This window comes from Molothrus aeneus, chromosome Z, assembly GCF_037042795.1.
Source record: "Molothrus aeneus isolate 106 chromosome Z, BPBGC_Maene_1.0, whole genome shotgun sequence".
In the NCBI taxonomy this organism is placed as follows: Eukaryota; Metazoa; Chordata; class Aves; order Passeriformes; family Icteridae; genus Molothrus; species Molothrus aeneus.
In genome coordinates, this window is record NC_089680.1 from 66,978,321 (window position 1) to 66,994,509 (window position 16,189).

Here is a 16,189-nt window from a genome sequence, read left to right on the forward strand (position 1 = left end):
GATAAAGTTTCTGCCTCTCTGTGGTGGAGAACCTCCTCCCTAGCAGTGCTTAAGCACAGATATAAATCCAAATTCTCATTTTCCTCTCCACCACATTTACTTCACTTTGAAAGTCAGACATGTCCACCTTGCAGCTATCAAGACTATGCACAAACCTGGGTCCTTCATTGCCTGAGCTCAACCCTCTGCTAAATTAAACTTGTCTTGGATTCACACTCTGTGTTGATGCCTCTCCTACATACTACATTTCCTCATCACACAGAACTTGTGGAAAATATTTTGTTCCAGTCAAGCTATGACTGCAACCAACCAACACCAGCAGCAGGTCTGTACTGGTGCTTCATGCTGGGAATTGGTGCAAAAGACACAGCATTCCCCACCTTCTGTCCTTCACCCAGACTGGCTGCTACTAGAGTATATGCTAGGCATGAGCATGCAAGAGGACAGATAAAGGCAGAGCACTGGACAGCATTATCTGGAAGCAGACTTCTGGAGAGAGCAGGCAGGAGTGGCGGCAGGGCTGAGGGAGCAGGTGGGTGCCTGCAGCCAGGCTGGGGCACAGGACGTAACTCAGATCCTGCAGGCAGGGACTATACAGGGATCTGCTGTGTGCCCAGGTCTTGGAAGGGACATGAAACTCTGAACAGGCATAGCACAATACGTGAATAAGGTGAAATGGATATGCACATTTCACCTGAATTCTAGGTTTCTTAGCCTCACTCATTCTACAGGTTACCTTATCCAATGGGATACCCCAATGGCTTTTGGGATGGTTTTATCTTGAAGCACACATCAGGTCAGCTAATGAAAAAATTCCAGCAGGATGGAGGGCAGTTCTAGCAGGAGGCAAAATCTCCATTCCCAGGCTCCAGTCCCACCCAGAGTGATGCCAAAGGAGCTGCCACTTTTGGAGGAGACACAGCAGCTCCTTGCATTGCTGGTCTGGGCTCTAGAGTGAGTGGGACAGGCTGCTGTCCTCTCCGTGTGCAGGACAGGCAGCCTGCCTGTCTCTGCTGTTGGGCTGGCAAGCAAGGAAGCCACAAATGCAGCACCAAAGAGTGAACTCCAGTGCTTTCTGTGCAGATATTCCTAAAACTCCCCCAGGCTGACAACTAGGGTCAATCAAAGCAGTGATGTGTAAGTTTCTGCCATGGTCTGTAGCTTCCCTGGCCTGTAGCCTTCCCCTTCCCTTGTTTTCAGACCGTTGATCACTGCAATGATGCAAATCCAAGACCATGAGACGGGTCCTTTAGGGGCCTCTTTTGGGACTGGTGCTATTTAGTATCCTCACTAATGACGCAGATTATAGGATTGAGTACATACAGCAAATCTGCAGATGACATCAAGGTGAGAGTGCAATAGACACTCCTGACGGACAGATGCCATCAGAAGAAACTTGAGCAGTGGCCCATGGGAATCCCATGAGGTTTAGCAAGGCCAGGCTCAGGTGCTGCACCTGGGTCAGGGCAATCCCTGGTGCCAGCCCAGGCTGGGCATGAACAGATCGAGAGCAGCCCTGCCCAGAAGGACTTGGGGGTGCTGTGGGTGAGAGCTGGACATGAGCCAGCCATGGGCACTCCCAGCCCAGAGAGCCAAGTGTGTCCTGGGCTGCACCCAGAGCCCCTGGGCAGCAGGGCAGGGAGGGGATTCTGCCCCTCTGCCCCGCTCTGCTGAGACCCCACCTGCAGAGCTGCCTCCAGCCCTGGGGTCCCAGCACAGGAAGGACATGGAGCTGCTGGAGAGAGTCCAGAGGAGGCACCAAGGTGATCAGGGGGATGGAGCACCTCTGCTATGAGGGAAGGCTGAGAGAATGGGGATTGTTCAGCCTGGAGAAGAGAAAGCTTTTGAGGTCCCTTCCAGTCCCTGAAGGGACTCCATAAGAAGGATGGAGAGGGACTTTTTACAAGCTCTTGGAGTGACAGGACAAGGGTGAATATCTTCAAACTGAAAGTATATAGGTTTAGATTAGATATTAGAAAGAAATTCTTTACTGTGACAGTGGTGAGGCCCTGGCACAGGTTGCTCAGGGAAGTTGTGGATACCCCATTCCTGGAAGTGTTCAAGGCCAGATTGGATGGGGCTTGGAGCAAGCTGTGGAAGGTGTCCCTGTTCACGGCAGGGAGTTTGAAAATAGATGATCTTTAAGGTCTCTTCCAAGCCAAGACATTATTTGATACTATAATTATTTGGTATGCTATTAAAAAAGACATCTGGATAGAGGGCTTCCTATAGGGAGTCAGTATTGCTGGGACATGCAATAGCTGAGCAGCATCATTGAGAATTTCAGTTCTGAGTGAATATATTTTAAATCATGAGTGTAGTGAGAGTTGGACATCCTCTTTAATCCAGTTACCAGGAATTTCTATTTGCTTTCCCTGGGGCTGCACTATATCTATGTCTTAGTCTACTTGGCAGACTTTCTTGGCAAAATATAATTCAGCATTATTTACATACATATTTCTGGCATGTTGCTCTATTTGAGAGTAGAGATAGAGAAAGCAGAGCTAAGTACCCTATTCCTTTAACAAATTATAAAGCATTTTGTAGTTGGATGAAGTGAAATGGATCTGGTGATTTTGAAGAAGCTTAATTCTGATTGTTTTGCAGCCCTTGAAATACAACAGCTTAATCCCATTTTTTTTAAACCCTCCAGTATTGTCAAGACTCACTTCAAATTTTTACTGAAACAGCACAAAGGCACAAGTTTGCCAATACTGTGCTTCATTTAGAAAAGGCAAGATAAGAAACCATTTGGTAGCAAGCTGTTTGTAATATTAAGGTTATGTTGCTCTCCTTAGTGAATGTGATATCTTGGTATTGGTAACACTTAATTTAGATCTAATTCTTTCATTCAGCCAACTGACAAATTAAATAATGTACTTATTTTACTAAAATCTGTGAGAAAAAAATACAAATTTCTATTTTGCTTTTCACTTCCCTTTCGATACATTGATAATGTCAAAATTATAGCAGCATTAGTCATATTCCTGTTAAAAAGTGTGCAACTGAAATACTCAGAAGTATTTTATAAAGTCATCATTATTCAAGGCAAAGTAAGCAACAAAGTGCATAGAAGAGCAAACAGAGGAGAGGGGATAGATTATCTGTTGATTTTTAAAAGTTATCAGAAAAATGAAACATTATTAAGCAATCAATATTTCTGGTTGTGTGTGTGTGTATATATATATATATATATAATATATATATATATATATATAATTCTTCCACTTCTCCAGAAGTTTTGGATCCTGTGGCTGATCAAGGCAAGGATGTCCTTTCAGTTTCACTCCTTTCAATAACATGGAGATTGACTTTCTCAGGAATTCAGAGTTTTTAATTCACCTTGCTGAGCAAGTGCCTCAGGGTATCTCCGTTGACAAAACACATCAATAGTTCAACTGGATTTCTACTGAAATATTTCTTGGATGAGACAAACCTCATATATTTGGTGAAACATTTGAAATGTAGGAAACTAGTTTTTTTCTCATCATTTCTAGCCAGAAAATTCTTGACCTCCCTCATTAAATGTGGTAGCTTTAAAGTAAGGATCTAAAGGAAAAATTATTGTGTTGAGCTTCCTCACCCTGCTTTAGTGGTTTAAAACATGTTTCTTATACAGTTAGGCATATCCAATTACAATGACAGTCAGTGGATACCCAAAGTTCATTATACTTCAGCAGTGTGTTGAGAGTTGTTTAAAGTTTGAAGTGATGTCTTCCTGTCATTCAGATTTTACACAGTGGACATGACCAAAGTAGTTCTATATGTTCTTTTCAATTTATCCTTAAATACTACATTTCAAATAATAGAAAAACAAGTTTCAGTTATTAATTTTGAGAGAGAAGAATGCTGGAGTTATATTGGAGTACTAATGAAAGATAGGATAAAAATAATGGCAGCACTATTCATTAACTCAGAAAGTGCAAGACACAATTCAAAGAAAGGTAAATGTGTTAAAAAGTTATGATCACACAAGACTAAAATATCTGAACAGGCTTGACTCAGACAAGCCAAGAATACCCAGAACCATGACATGGTTACAAATCTGATACTTTAGGATTTATGAGCCAGAATAGATGCAACTAACATTTTTTCGATAACTTCTCATGGGATTTCAAAAAGATTAGCAGTGAAAAAAAGCAAGGGAAGAGTTTGAAGGCAGGTAAACTCTTCTCTACCCAAGAAAGGTAAAAGTTTAAAAATAAGTATTTAATAATGGACTGGGAAAATGATTGGGACTTGATAAGAATAGAAGGGCAAAAGACTCAGAGGCTGACATTGGTGATGTGGTGGCAGAAGATGCTTGAAGAGATAAAACAAAGATGACAAGGGAACAGGGAACAGCAGAGACAAGTCTGTTTAACTCACAGACTACAATTTCTCAAGGGCCCTAACCACAAAGTGATGAGTCTTTGAAGCTTTTTCTGGCAATGAATCACTGTGACACCTCTAGGTAATATGCATTTTATACCTTCTAGTATCTGATAAGCATGTAGAATAACAGCTCCCCACTGTCATGACTGGTCAGCCTGGTTGGAAAGGATCTCAGCTAAGAGCATGACCCCAGAGAGCACAGCCAGAGCAAGATGGCCATTGGTTTGACTCCTGGTGCTGAAACTTTTCTTTTGGATGGGTGCTCAATTTCCTAAAGAGATAGGAAATTAATGCTAGAAACAAATAGTACTGAGAAAAATATGGTTACAAAGCTTTTACAAGAGAATGTGTCAGCAGTTGATGTTGTGGGACTTAGACAACCTGGATGCTCAAACTTAGAGGTTTTTTTATGTGCTCCCTACGTTTTTTATGTAGAAGTCACCAGTGTGGGGAGGATTGTGAGAAAGGTATTCTGTGCTCACCTCAGGACTCACATGCCAAGTCCTGCAGATGTGCCAACGGTCTAGACAGCTGCTGCCCAAATAAACACCATCATGTACCATGACCATATCAGATGAAAATGGTTAGGTTTTTGTGCAGTAACCTGGACATACTCCTGTGTTTTGCTGACATGTCCTTTGATCTCTGGCGGAAGCTGAGGAGTACCAAAGGCAGGAGCTGCCAGACCCTCTGAGTGCTGTTTTGTTCATTGCCAGCCGCCAGCTACCCTCAGGTGCTCCTGGTGGGGATGCACATACCTTTTCCAAGTGGCATGTGGAGGTCATCACCGGCATACACCTGCTGCTTGTGTCCAAGAAGGTAAGCTCCTAAGGGACAGCCAGCCAGCCTTGTGTGTCCGTGACCAGGAGGAGCAGGCTCCAAGCATTGTATAGGAATGTGGAAAAAAATTGTGGGCACCACTTATAATTTCCATTGTGATGGAAATTATTATGCTTCAAAGGAAAAATATTTGCATCATTTTCTGAAATAAGATTATTTTAACAAAAACTTATGAAAAAATATGAGGCCATTGAGCTTTTGTCCCCATGATCTGTGTATGAAAGCTATCTTTAACATAATTTTCATGTTTGCTGAGGTTTCTTGATGGTGGCATTCACACCCCCAAGCTGCAAAAGGCAGGGATTTTTTTTATTAGCTGGTTGGGTGTTGAATTTTTAAAATTTCCAAATCCTATATATCCAAAGTATAAATAATAGCATTTCTGTAGTGGTGAGAGGTTTTAGGAAAGAGTATATTACTCATGTTTACAAAAAATAAAGGAAGCATAAGGTTTACCTTCCAGCAACATGTACCAAGATGTAAGAGTCAAAATTGGCTCAGCAAATACAAGCTAAAATAATAAATTATAATACCATAAATATAATAATATTGATTATAAATGTCTACTAAAGTCGATGACTTCATGTTGTCTTTTTTCTTCTCCTGATGAGTGCTGGAAGCAGTCCCACCCACAGATACCATCTCAACCCGCAGCAAAATAGCAACTGCTGTTTCTCAATCCCATCTTCCCATTGCTCAAGCACCACCACAAACGTGAGATCTCCAATTCAGCCAGGAAACAGGGATTAAGGAGGAAAGTAGTTGTAAGTATAAAGATCCATCAGAAAAATGCCTCTTGTCACTTATTTTTCTTAGTGGAAACCATTTCCAAATCCCTTGAATTTGGCCAATTGCTCTGATCAAAAGCTGCTGTCACAAGTGAGGCTGCAGCACCCTTGGCTGAAGCAAGTAAAAGTTTTGAATTGCTATAATTATAAAAAGGAACAGATTTTTCTAAAGTCCTTTTTTGCCTCCTGCCTCTCTGGTATATATGTCAATAATTGGACTTTTCTCCCTGAAGAATTTAAAATAGAGAGCAAACTTGAACACATATTCATCTTAACTTGATATTTAAGAGGTTACTGCTGCATGCAAATGAAGAGATCAGCAAAGTTTTTGAGAGATACTATTTATTCACTATTTTCCATACAAATAAAAAAGAAAAGGTCATCAAAGAGGAAGCTAATTCCCTTTTTCCTAATAGGCTTTCATTTGAACTTACTTACAAGCATGTTTTCAATATCAAATCATCTTTTATAGCCACATATATTTCTGCTCTCCTTAAAAATCACATATTCTAAAATTTGCTAATCTGAGTATATTGCCAGTGTCTTTTGCACTTTGTTGTATCTTTGGAGACACAGCTTCAGAAATAAAAGCATGTGCATATTACCAGTGATGGAAAAGAATTTCAACCCCTTGTTATTTGCATTAAAATATAATTGTTCCCTTCATCTACACCCAAGTTTGCTATGTCCTGTGAGGTAGGGGCAAATAAATACCTTTATTTAGATATTCATAGGGGTTTGTGTGCTGCTCAGTAAAGACAAATGAACAATGAAAAGTAAAAATAGCACATTCCTGGACCTTAGATTAGTATTACACAGAATTCATGGCACAAATAGGCTTTCCTTGGTTATGATGCTGGTTCTCTGGTGTACAATAAAACTCACCTAAGGTGACCTTTGTGCTGTGGTGCACCTCCAATTACCAGAGAAACACAAAGCTATTTAACAGATTCATCTTTTTATCAACTTTTAATAACTTCCATGAAGCCCATTAGCAACTTCAAACAAAAATCTTAGGAGAAAGACTAAAGCACATGACTTTGCAAGATAAGAAAACCCCTTCTAGAATATGAGAAGAAGACACCCTTTAGGAAACTGGAATTTGTTTGGCACCACTGTGACAGCAATGCAGGTAACCACCTTCTCAAGGGCTCTCGAGGGCTACCCGAGCTCAGCTCCAGCTTTGCAGACACATCTCCATTAGTGCAATAGCTATTAAAGCACGGGTTTTGAAACGTCAGTCATGACTAGAATTAGACGTCCGCACACACGCAAATTCAGACAGACACCTGCAGGCATTCACGGAGTAGCAGGACTGCGGCCACGCTGTGAAGCAGAGTCCAGGAGCGCTCAGCGCAGACCGGGGCGCTGCTGCGGCCGCCTCTCGCCTCCCGCGCTGGGCTGCGGGAGGGATGCAGGACGAGAAGAAACAGAGGAAAAAGGAGATCCAAGAGGAGGGCAGGGTGGGAATGCACTCAAGCGGACAGGCACCCCCTGATGACTAAGCTGCTCTGGCTGGTCCCCAGCTCAGCGGGCCAGAGAGGCGCGTTGTCCCGCGGCAGTCTTCCAGGGTTTCCCTCATGACTCATGCCGCAGGGAGCATTCCCCGAAAACGAGCACGCCCCCGGCCGGGGCTTCCGCAGAGGCTCCCGGGGCACTTTCCGTGAAACACTTCAGCAGGACCCGGGAACAGCTGGTGCCGAATGTGGCAGAGCGTCGGTGCCGGCCGGTGGAGGCTCGGGGGAGTGAGGGAGGGAGGGAGCAGAGCCATGCCTCCTTTTGGCCCCGCACTCCGGGCACCCTGGTCGCCAGAGCCCGGGGCAGACTGGCCCCCGACGTCCCTCTCACACCGATACCCTGTGCCCGGGGCAGCCTGTCTTTCGTCGTCCTGAGCATCCCGATACCCCGTGCCCGGGGCAGCCAGTGCCGCGGTGTCCCCAGTGCCCGGCGCAGCCGCTGCCCTTCCAGCTCGGCTGTCCCACGGCCGCGCAGCTGCACTCCCCGCAGCCTCAGCAAGCCAAGGGGGTCCCCCGGAGAAAGGGGTTTGTAAGATAAAACGTTCACCTTCGAGGGAAAGAAAACCTCTTAATTGTAGACGGGGATGGAGGAATGACCACTATGCTCCAGTTATCCCGCGTGTTAAAATGATGGAGATGTCCCTGCAACCTCAGTGTGGAGGATTTGCATGCCCACCCCTGGGCAGACCCTCTGCAGGTGCCCCGACGCATTTTTTTCTCGCCTTCAAGAGAAAATCGGGTTTTACTGCAGCAGTTCCCGCTGAAGTTGCACCGCACGTGTTCGCGGGGAGTGCTACTGACACTTGTTTCAAGCAAGATTGCCCGTTGCAAAGCTTTTGTGTTTTCTTTTGTTTTGGTTGGGGTTTGGATGATGCCTTTGATTATTATTCGTTATTCCGGTTTTATTTTCGAATCAGTGACACAACTTCAAGACTGAGTAATAATTATTTACAGTTCTGGAAAGAGGTGCAAGAGACGTCCAAATGAGCCCCGGTTATGGAATTGGAAACCTTTATTTCCGTAGGCGTACAGGTACATATATGAAGCCAGCAACGATCTGAAGCCCGGGAGGAGAAAAACAACGTGTAAAGACATCATGGATAATCTCAACGGTAACCAACCAGTTTCTCTAGTGCTTCTGAAGCACGGGCATCCCTCTCTTCAGCTGTTTTTCGTGCCTTGTCGGGTCACGTAGTGGTACAGGATAATTAACCTTTGGCTTTTTCTTACACAGTCCTTTGTAGCTTGATCATCTTTCTTCAGATCGCCTTCTTACCGTGGGGATCCACCTACAATTTCAGCCTCTGCAACCACGGCAAGATACAAGAGGATCTACTAAACGTTTTGGATGCAGACAAAACCTTTACACAAGAGGTTGGTGCTTTCTCTGGTGGCATCGGAGGGAAGCTGTCGGGACGGCACTGCCTCCACGTTTTTACCCTTGACCACAGGCAGCTATTTTCTGAAAATCTCGGTTAGCAAGCCGGGAGTTGGCTAGTTTAGTAAACCGGTACCTGTGAAACAGGACCTTGAAGTTATGTCCAGCTCTCCTCCGGCGACCTTCCTAAAATGTGCTTCGCTGAAGCTAGGACTGGCAGGGACGGAGAGCAGGAGCCCGGGCGGCCGCTGCCAGAGCTCTACCCGACCCTTCCCAGCGCCTTGCAGACCCGTAGGACTGAAAGTCGCTTGTATAATGCTTCACCGAGGCTGAAGACGGTGTCACGGTTGCAAAGGTGATAAGTGGTTTAGAAGCTACGCGGAGGGTTCCCACGCGCAGCCGGTCCTTAGCTCAAAGACCAGGCAGTGTTTTTCGGGGACAGCAGCCCTGCCGCTGGCTCGGACATCACAGCCCGGAGCTGCCCAGCGCAGCCCAGCAGCGGCTGCCCCGCACGGCCGCCGCCCGACTCCCGCAGCCGCCCGCACCGTGCGAGGCCCCGACGGGACGGGGAGCCCCGACAGGAGGGATGTCCATAACGGGGTGCCCGAGACAGGCTGGCAGCCGGCGAAGGCGACCCCGTGGGACGTGGCTTTAACAAGCATCCTCTGTTGTTGTTTCCTTCCAGGAGCTACGACTCGATTTTCACACCTGCGAGGACGCGCCCTCCGAGCCGGCGGGCAAGCAGCTGTCCGAGGTTCGCCCTGGAGGGCTCCCTTCCCGGCGGCTAGGTGGAATTCCCTTTCCAAAAAGAAAAAAAGAAAAAAAAAGGAAGAGGGGGGAAAGAAAGGGAGAAGGGAGTATGAGGGAATGGGGGAAAGGTAAGGGGGAAAAGGAGAAGGAAGGCAGGACGGGAAAAGAGAGGAGGGGAGGAAAGTGAGGAAGAGGAAAAGAAGGGAAAGAGGGCAGAAGCGGGCAAGCAAGGATGAGGAGCTTTTATATATCTTTGGAGTGGTGGATGGGCAGCCTCTTATTAGGGATGCCTGGGGAGGCGCTGAAGGGAAAAGGAGTTAAGGGTCGTGACCGGCCGTCTGCTCGCAGGACTCCAGGCGGGCGGAGCGAGCGGGCCGGCTGCTGGAATGCCTCCTGGAGCGGGCGCGGGGATGCGGGGAGCGGCCGGAGCTGTGGCGCCTCACCCGGTCCGTCCTGAAGCACCACTGCCCCGGCTTCTGCGCGTCACAGCAGGGCAGTACTGGAACAGCGCGGCGGGGCAGCCCCGGAGACAGCGCCGGGAGCGCCGCCGGGACGTCAAGCCCGGTCCCGTGCGACAAGAGCAAAGCCCGGGAGCTGGTGGCAGTGTGGAGAAGCTACAACAACTTAGGATAGGTGCTCGGGGGGGAGGGGGGGGGCGGCTTTGCATTTTGCGTCCTCCGCCGGACTTCACTTGCATTGTCCGCCGTGCAGTCATAGCAACGGAGTCATCCTGCGGGTTGGTATTTTTTTTTTTTAATATCCATAATTTATTAAAAAAAAAAAAAAAAAAAACAACATACAAAACCATCACCACAAAAACTCAAAACAGACACCTCGGGAAGTTCAGAGGCTCCCGACGCGGGTGTCTCGAGGGATGCGCTATCGGAGGTGGGCTCACCTCGCGCCCCGCTGCCGCTTCTACGGCGGGACCACCCGCAACCGGACCTGGTGCTTTGCGACGCAAAGGGGATAACGAAATGAAGACTAAAAGGGGATTCAAAAATGAAGAATAAAAGAAAAAAAAAAAAACCGCCGCGCAGTCGCGGCTGCGTGGACTGTTTGCGGCAGAGCTGGCGGCATCGCGCCCGTGAGCGGCGTGAGGAGCGGGGCCGGGGCGGAGCGGGGCCGCTTTCAGCGGCGCACGGCGGGGCGGGGCGGGGCGGCGGAAGCGGGCGGGCGCTTCCTGCGGGAGGGCGGGCGGATGTGGACCCGGACCCGGACGGGGACACGTGCGGAGCGATGGCGCGGGAGGGCGCGGGGCTCTTCGCCGCGTTCCGGGTGCTCGGCCGCTTCAGCGGGCACGTCCCGCACGTCCTGCGCTACCACGGCCGCCACCGGGAATTCTACCTGGCCGTGGCCGTCGGGCGCAGCGTGCACACCTACAATGTGAGTACGCGGCGTCCCGGTCCCCGCTCCTTTTTCCCGGCCTCCTTCCCGCTCCCACCGGCCGTGGGGAGGCCGGGGCCGTGCTGAGAGATCCGCCTCTTCCTCCCCTCCTCCTCCGCCCTCGCCGTCGTGATGCGGGAGCGTGTGCGGGGCTGCGGCGCCCCGCTGCTGCTCCTCTGCAGCCGGCCTGACCGGGAAGGAGGGAAAGAGGGAGGCTGCCGGCTGAACAGGCCGGGAATGAGGTCGTTCAGCCGTGTGGGCAGCGCTAGCCGGTGCGGCACGACTCATCCGTCGGGAGCGCCCAGCTACTGAAGCTTTTCCTTCATCACGAGAAAAATCAAACCCGCTCTGGTTTAGCGTTTGAGGGTTACGCCTTAGGGGCGGGGGGCGGTCAGATCCTGTTAAAACCCCTGTATGAGAACGGATCATTATAGCTGAGCTCAGCAAGATGAAAGCCTATGATACGGACTCGGTTTTTTGTGGTGTAGAATCCTAAAGCCCTTAAGGTTGGAAGGGGCCTCTGGAGATCACCCAGACCAACCCCCCTGCCAAGGATGGGTCACCTAGAGCAGGTTACAGTGGAAGATGTCTAGGTGGGTTTGGAATGCCTCAAAAGAGGGAGACTCCGTGACTTCCCTGGGCTCAGTCAAAGCATTTTCACTGTATAGGAAGCAGTACAGCACAGAACTGAGCTGAGTACAGCGAACACCAGAGTGCAGACATCAGAGATCTTTCTCTGCTTCTGTGGCGCCTTTTAGCGTTCACTCTTGTCAGTCTCCTTCACAGCCTTTGAATAGAGTAGTGATCATCACTGGCAGAGATGGCTAGGTGTTTGCAACTAAAGGAAAATCTCTGTGAACAGAGATAAAATTAGAATACAGGGTGGTTGTAGTGAAAATAAGGTAGAAGCAGAGATGAGGTGGAAATGATGGTACCCAAGCTCCTCAGGATGTCTTAACATGTTCTTAAGATTCCTGTGCATTAGGGTAAATACATGAGGAAGCACAACTTACTGTTGGTGAGTAGTTGTCTTTTGGCAAATGCATTGCCCCATTCCTTTTGACCTGCTGTCTATGTGTTTTTCAGTAGACAGTGTTTTAAACTGGGATGAATAATCTTCCTGGTTTGTGAAGTATCAAATTCATTGTCCGGTCTAGGTTAATTCCTAGAATTTTTAATTTGTTTGTACCAAATTCATTGCAACCAATCACTAAAACCACCTTTTTTTTTAACATTTTCATTCCAGGTGAAGAAGCTTGGTATTGTTGCTGTGAGTAAGTATTCATAAATTGTTAATTCCTCTGATTTGGGATTTTTCCTCTGATTTGGGATTTTTTTTAAAATGTCCAACATCTGCACTTCATTTTCAACTAAAAAACAAGAAAATAAATTGTACTTGCTAATATTTACACTGAAATATATTAAAAGGAATCTCAGAAATCTAAAATACCAGTTTGTAGATAAGACTGCTGTTGAAACTGGAATTTAGTTTTTTTAGAGACATACCTTTTGAACCTTCTGTTCTTAACATCTTGTTCTTCCAAAAACACCTCTAAGCCATAAGGATTGATTGCACAGTGAATAAAGCTCAATTATTAATTTATTGAATTAATTTCAGATCCCTTTTTTGTTGTTTTTGTGATTATTAGAAGACTCTTATAGGACAAAAAAATAATACATTAAGAAAATAGATGTGGATGCCTTCAGGGAGTGTTAGGAGTTGGTTGTACTGGTGATACAAAAGGATATGGATTGATGGCTTGACATTCACTTGCCCTTGGTGGCAGAGCACCCTGGGTGTCAGCAGCAGGGCCCATGTTCTTCAGCACCCTCCCCAGCAGCCAGGGTGATGAGGCAGCATGCACCCCTAGGACAAGCTTGCAGAAGATGCTGTTTTAGGAGGAGGAGCTTGACACCCAGAATGGCAAAGTTTTGGTCCAGGGAGCTGCTGCAAAACATGAATCCTGGGCCAGCAGGAGCCTTGCCAAGTCCTCAAAGGGCAAGCACAGAATCCTGCTGCACCTGGGACAGAGCAAGCTGGGAACTGACTGGCCCATGGCATCCTTCTGGGGAGAAGCTAGAGCTGTGCTGGTGCCAGGCTGAATGTGGACCAAAGACACGATAACTGTGAGTAAGGCAGGCTGGGTGTCAAACCTCATCAGGAGTGCATCCAGCAGATCAGGCAAAGCTCTTCTCCCCCTGCACCTCATGCTGGTGGGGCCGTGCCTGGACTGCAGCTCCCTGTTAGTGTGGTTCTGTCCCTTCCACAGCTCTCCTTCCTCCTGCAGGAGACAGGCTGAGGAGCAGAGAGTGTCTACAGCAAGCAGTATGAAAAGAGACATTGGAGTAACTGGATCTGCGTAGTGCTAAGAAGGGCAAGATTCAGGGTGACCCAAAGGGTGCCTGAAGGGCAGAAGGATGGTGGGGCTGGATTTGTGCTGATGGTGGTAGACAGAGCAGCAAGGGGCAACACCCACAGACTGCTGAGACCCTGAGAGGGTCACAGTGGAGGGTAGGAAAAGTGTCCCAAAGAGGTAACTGTGGTACAGTGTAAACCTTGAGGAGAACTCCTTCCACAGAAGTGTTCAAGACTCAGCTGGGCACAGCTGCAGCTAACCCAGTCTAGTACTGGAGATAAACTTTGTGAGGAGCTGGTGGCATGTTGAACCAGTTGATTTCCAAAGCTCCCTTTCACTTGACACTTACATGATTCAGAGGGATGCACTCTGTCTTGAAAAGTAGGGGCTTTACTTCTGTGTACCACAAAGTTTTTACAGAGATGTCATATATAAAATATTTTCTATTAATAGAGGATCTGTAAATTTGAGAATAAATGTCACACAACCAGGACTAGATTAAGATTTCAGCTATGCATTTTTAAAGGTGTAAACAAATTAACTTTTTCATCTTGCAAAGCGATAAAAACATTGCATATTCTGTTCTACAGTGAGCTACATCTTCTTGCAAAATGTAATCATCTAAGCTTTTTGAGAAATTGAGATGTTTACATACAAAATTGTGATTGAAAAAAATGAATGCTGTGCCTCTCATATTTTTATGGTGCTGTTGGTTTGTAGATGTTATGTGGTTGATGCTCTGAACTTTTTAACTTGGGTCTGCCTAAAGCTGTCTTAGCCTAAGCAGCCTTGCATGCAGCTCCTGTGGATTGCCAGGTGTCTGTAACCTGGTTGTAAGCCTGAGTCACTTCAGAGGTGCTGTGGGAAGATATGTTCAAACAAATGAAACCTCATGGAGTGCAACCTTATTTTATGTTCTTATTTTAGTTCCTCCCATTGAAGCTGTGCTGCAGTACAGCAGAGGGTGCAGTTTTCTTTGTGCCTGCTAATGATTCACGGTACAAAGCACCTTTGTGGGAAAGGCTGCTGTGTGACCATGCTAGTTTGTATCATGGGTGCACTCCCACAGTGATTTTTGACCTAGTGTTTCTCTGCAGAAGTGTAAAGTGCTTTAGTAATTTACGTTTTTATATTTCCTTAGATTGAGAGTATTATTCCCTATAGTAATTTTTTTCCTTTTTTCTACTATTTGGGACCACACCAGCAGCTTCTCAGTGTGGTCTGGAACTTTGATTCTTTTACCTTTTGAGCTAGTAAAGTAAATATCCCAATATTAGATACTCTTTCTAAACCAGTCATGAGGTAAGGAATGAAATGTATTCTTAGAGCATTAAATTCTTTGTGTGATCAGGAGATAGGTGCAGGAGTGAGTCACTAACTCCCAGTCCTGCAGAATAACTTAACCTAATAAGCATTGCTAATGTTGAGACTTTGATTTATCATCTGTTTTTTCAGCCCTCACAGAGCTAATGTGTACCTTTACTTACAGAGATATTTCACTGATTTATTTTCAAGTGCTTTTCAAAATAACAGCCTTATGTTCTTCCAATCTTATCTTACTTATGATGTTGTTACTGGTGTAATGTTTTGTAGTAATATTTGCATTCTTCTGAAATTTGTGTATTTCTCTAAAATTCAACATGATGTTCGAACAGAGGGTTTTCTTTGTGGGTCACTATGCCAAAGAAATACACTTGTCAAGCTTTCTCTCTTGCTAAGAACCCGAAACTCGTTTAACTTTTCTTTTGTTTGATCAACAGGTAACACTTTGCCACAGGACATCACATGTTTGGCAGCAGATCGCATGCTGATATTTGCTTCATACGACAATATTCTTCATGCTTTTGCCAGGAACAAAGAGGTTTCTATTAGCTTACTTATTACTCAGTAGTACAAAACAGTTGTGTCGTGTCTGTGGTATCAAGGCAGTTAATTTTCTCTGAATGCCTATTTCAGTAGCTGTTTGGTACCTTCAGTTTTAGGGAAACAAGCTGTAAAATGAGGAGTCAAAAGCTTAAACTGGAACGTAAGAGCAAATTCCATTATGCTGAACTGTGTTTCGCATATTAATTGGAATAATTAAGTAGCTATTTAAAGATTGAAAAAATCATCAATTCACATAAGCTAAATTAATTGAAAATAATTAAAAATACCTAGCTAGCATATTTTTTTCGAACAGTTTTAAATATCAGATACAATTAGCTCTCTTGCATTTCAAGTTGTGTGTCCTTTCCATGAATTTTATTTGAACTTGTTGCAGACATCTTTTAGTTGTCCTCAAGTATTATGTTAACATGATATTCTACCTTAACAGCTTATTAGAAGCATTTCTATTTTGAAATTATAGGTGGTTCATACCTATGAAGGCCACAAGGCAAAGATACACCTTCTACAGCCTTTTGGTGATCATGTCATCTCTGTGGATGTTGATAATGTTCTTATTGTTTGGAATATACAGTCAGAAGGTGAGAGATTTTATTTTTCTTGCTGCTTTATAGGATAGCACTGTTAGACATTCAGTAATTTAAGAAGAAGGGTGTTTTTTAAATGCGCACATTCAGATGCAATTTATTCTTAAAAAAGAAAATTCTTACATGATCATGCTAATTTAGTTGATCTGAAGTCCTACTCCTGCAGTAATGTTTCATTGATGGATACTCTGCCATGTGCAGAGGCTCAGTGAGATTCCGTGTAGATGTAAAAGAGAGAATGATTATATGAACATTACATTCTAGTGTTCCATTTTCTCATAAAGGCTATGATAGGGCAGCTTTGGCATTATTTCTAATTCTTGTAATT

General features: G+C 45.7%; 1 protein-coding gene across 1 annotated transcript in view; it reads left to right on the forward strand.

Moving 5' to 3' along the window:
* The first annotated feature begins 10,886 nt into the window (after window positions 1-10,886).
* The window catches only part of WDR36 (WD repeat domain 36), a 32,561-nt gene continuing 27,258 nt past the window's right edge, over window positions 10,887-16,189 (forward strand). The window contains exons 1-4 of the mRNA XM_066568941.1: window positions 10,887-11,033; window positions 12,280-12,307; window positions 15,151-15,251; window positions 15,738-15,855. Of these exons, the coding sequence (XP_066425038.1) occupies window positions 10,887-11,033; window positions 12,280-12,307; window positions 15,151-15,251; window positions 15,738-15,855 (394 nt within the window). The remainder of the gene's footprint in view (window positions 11,034-12,279; window positions 12,308-15,150; window positions 15,252-15,737; window positions 15,856-16,189) is intronic.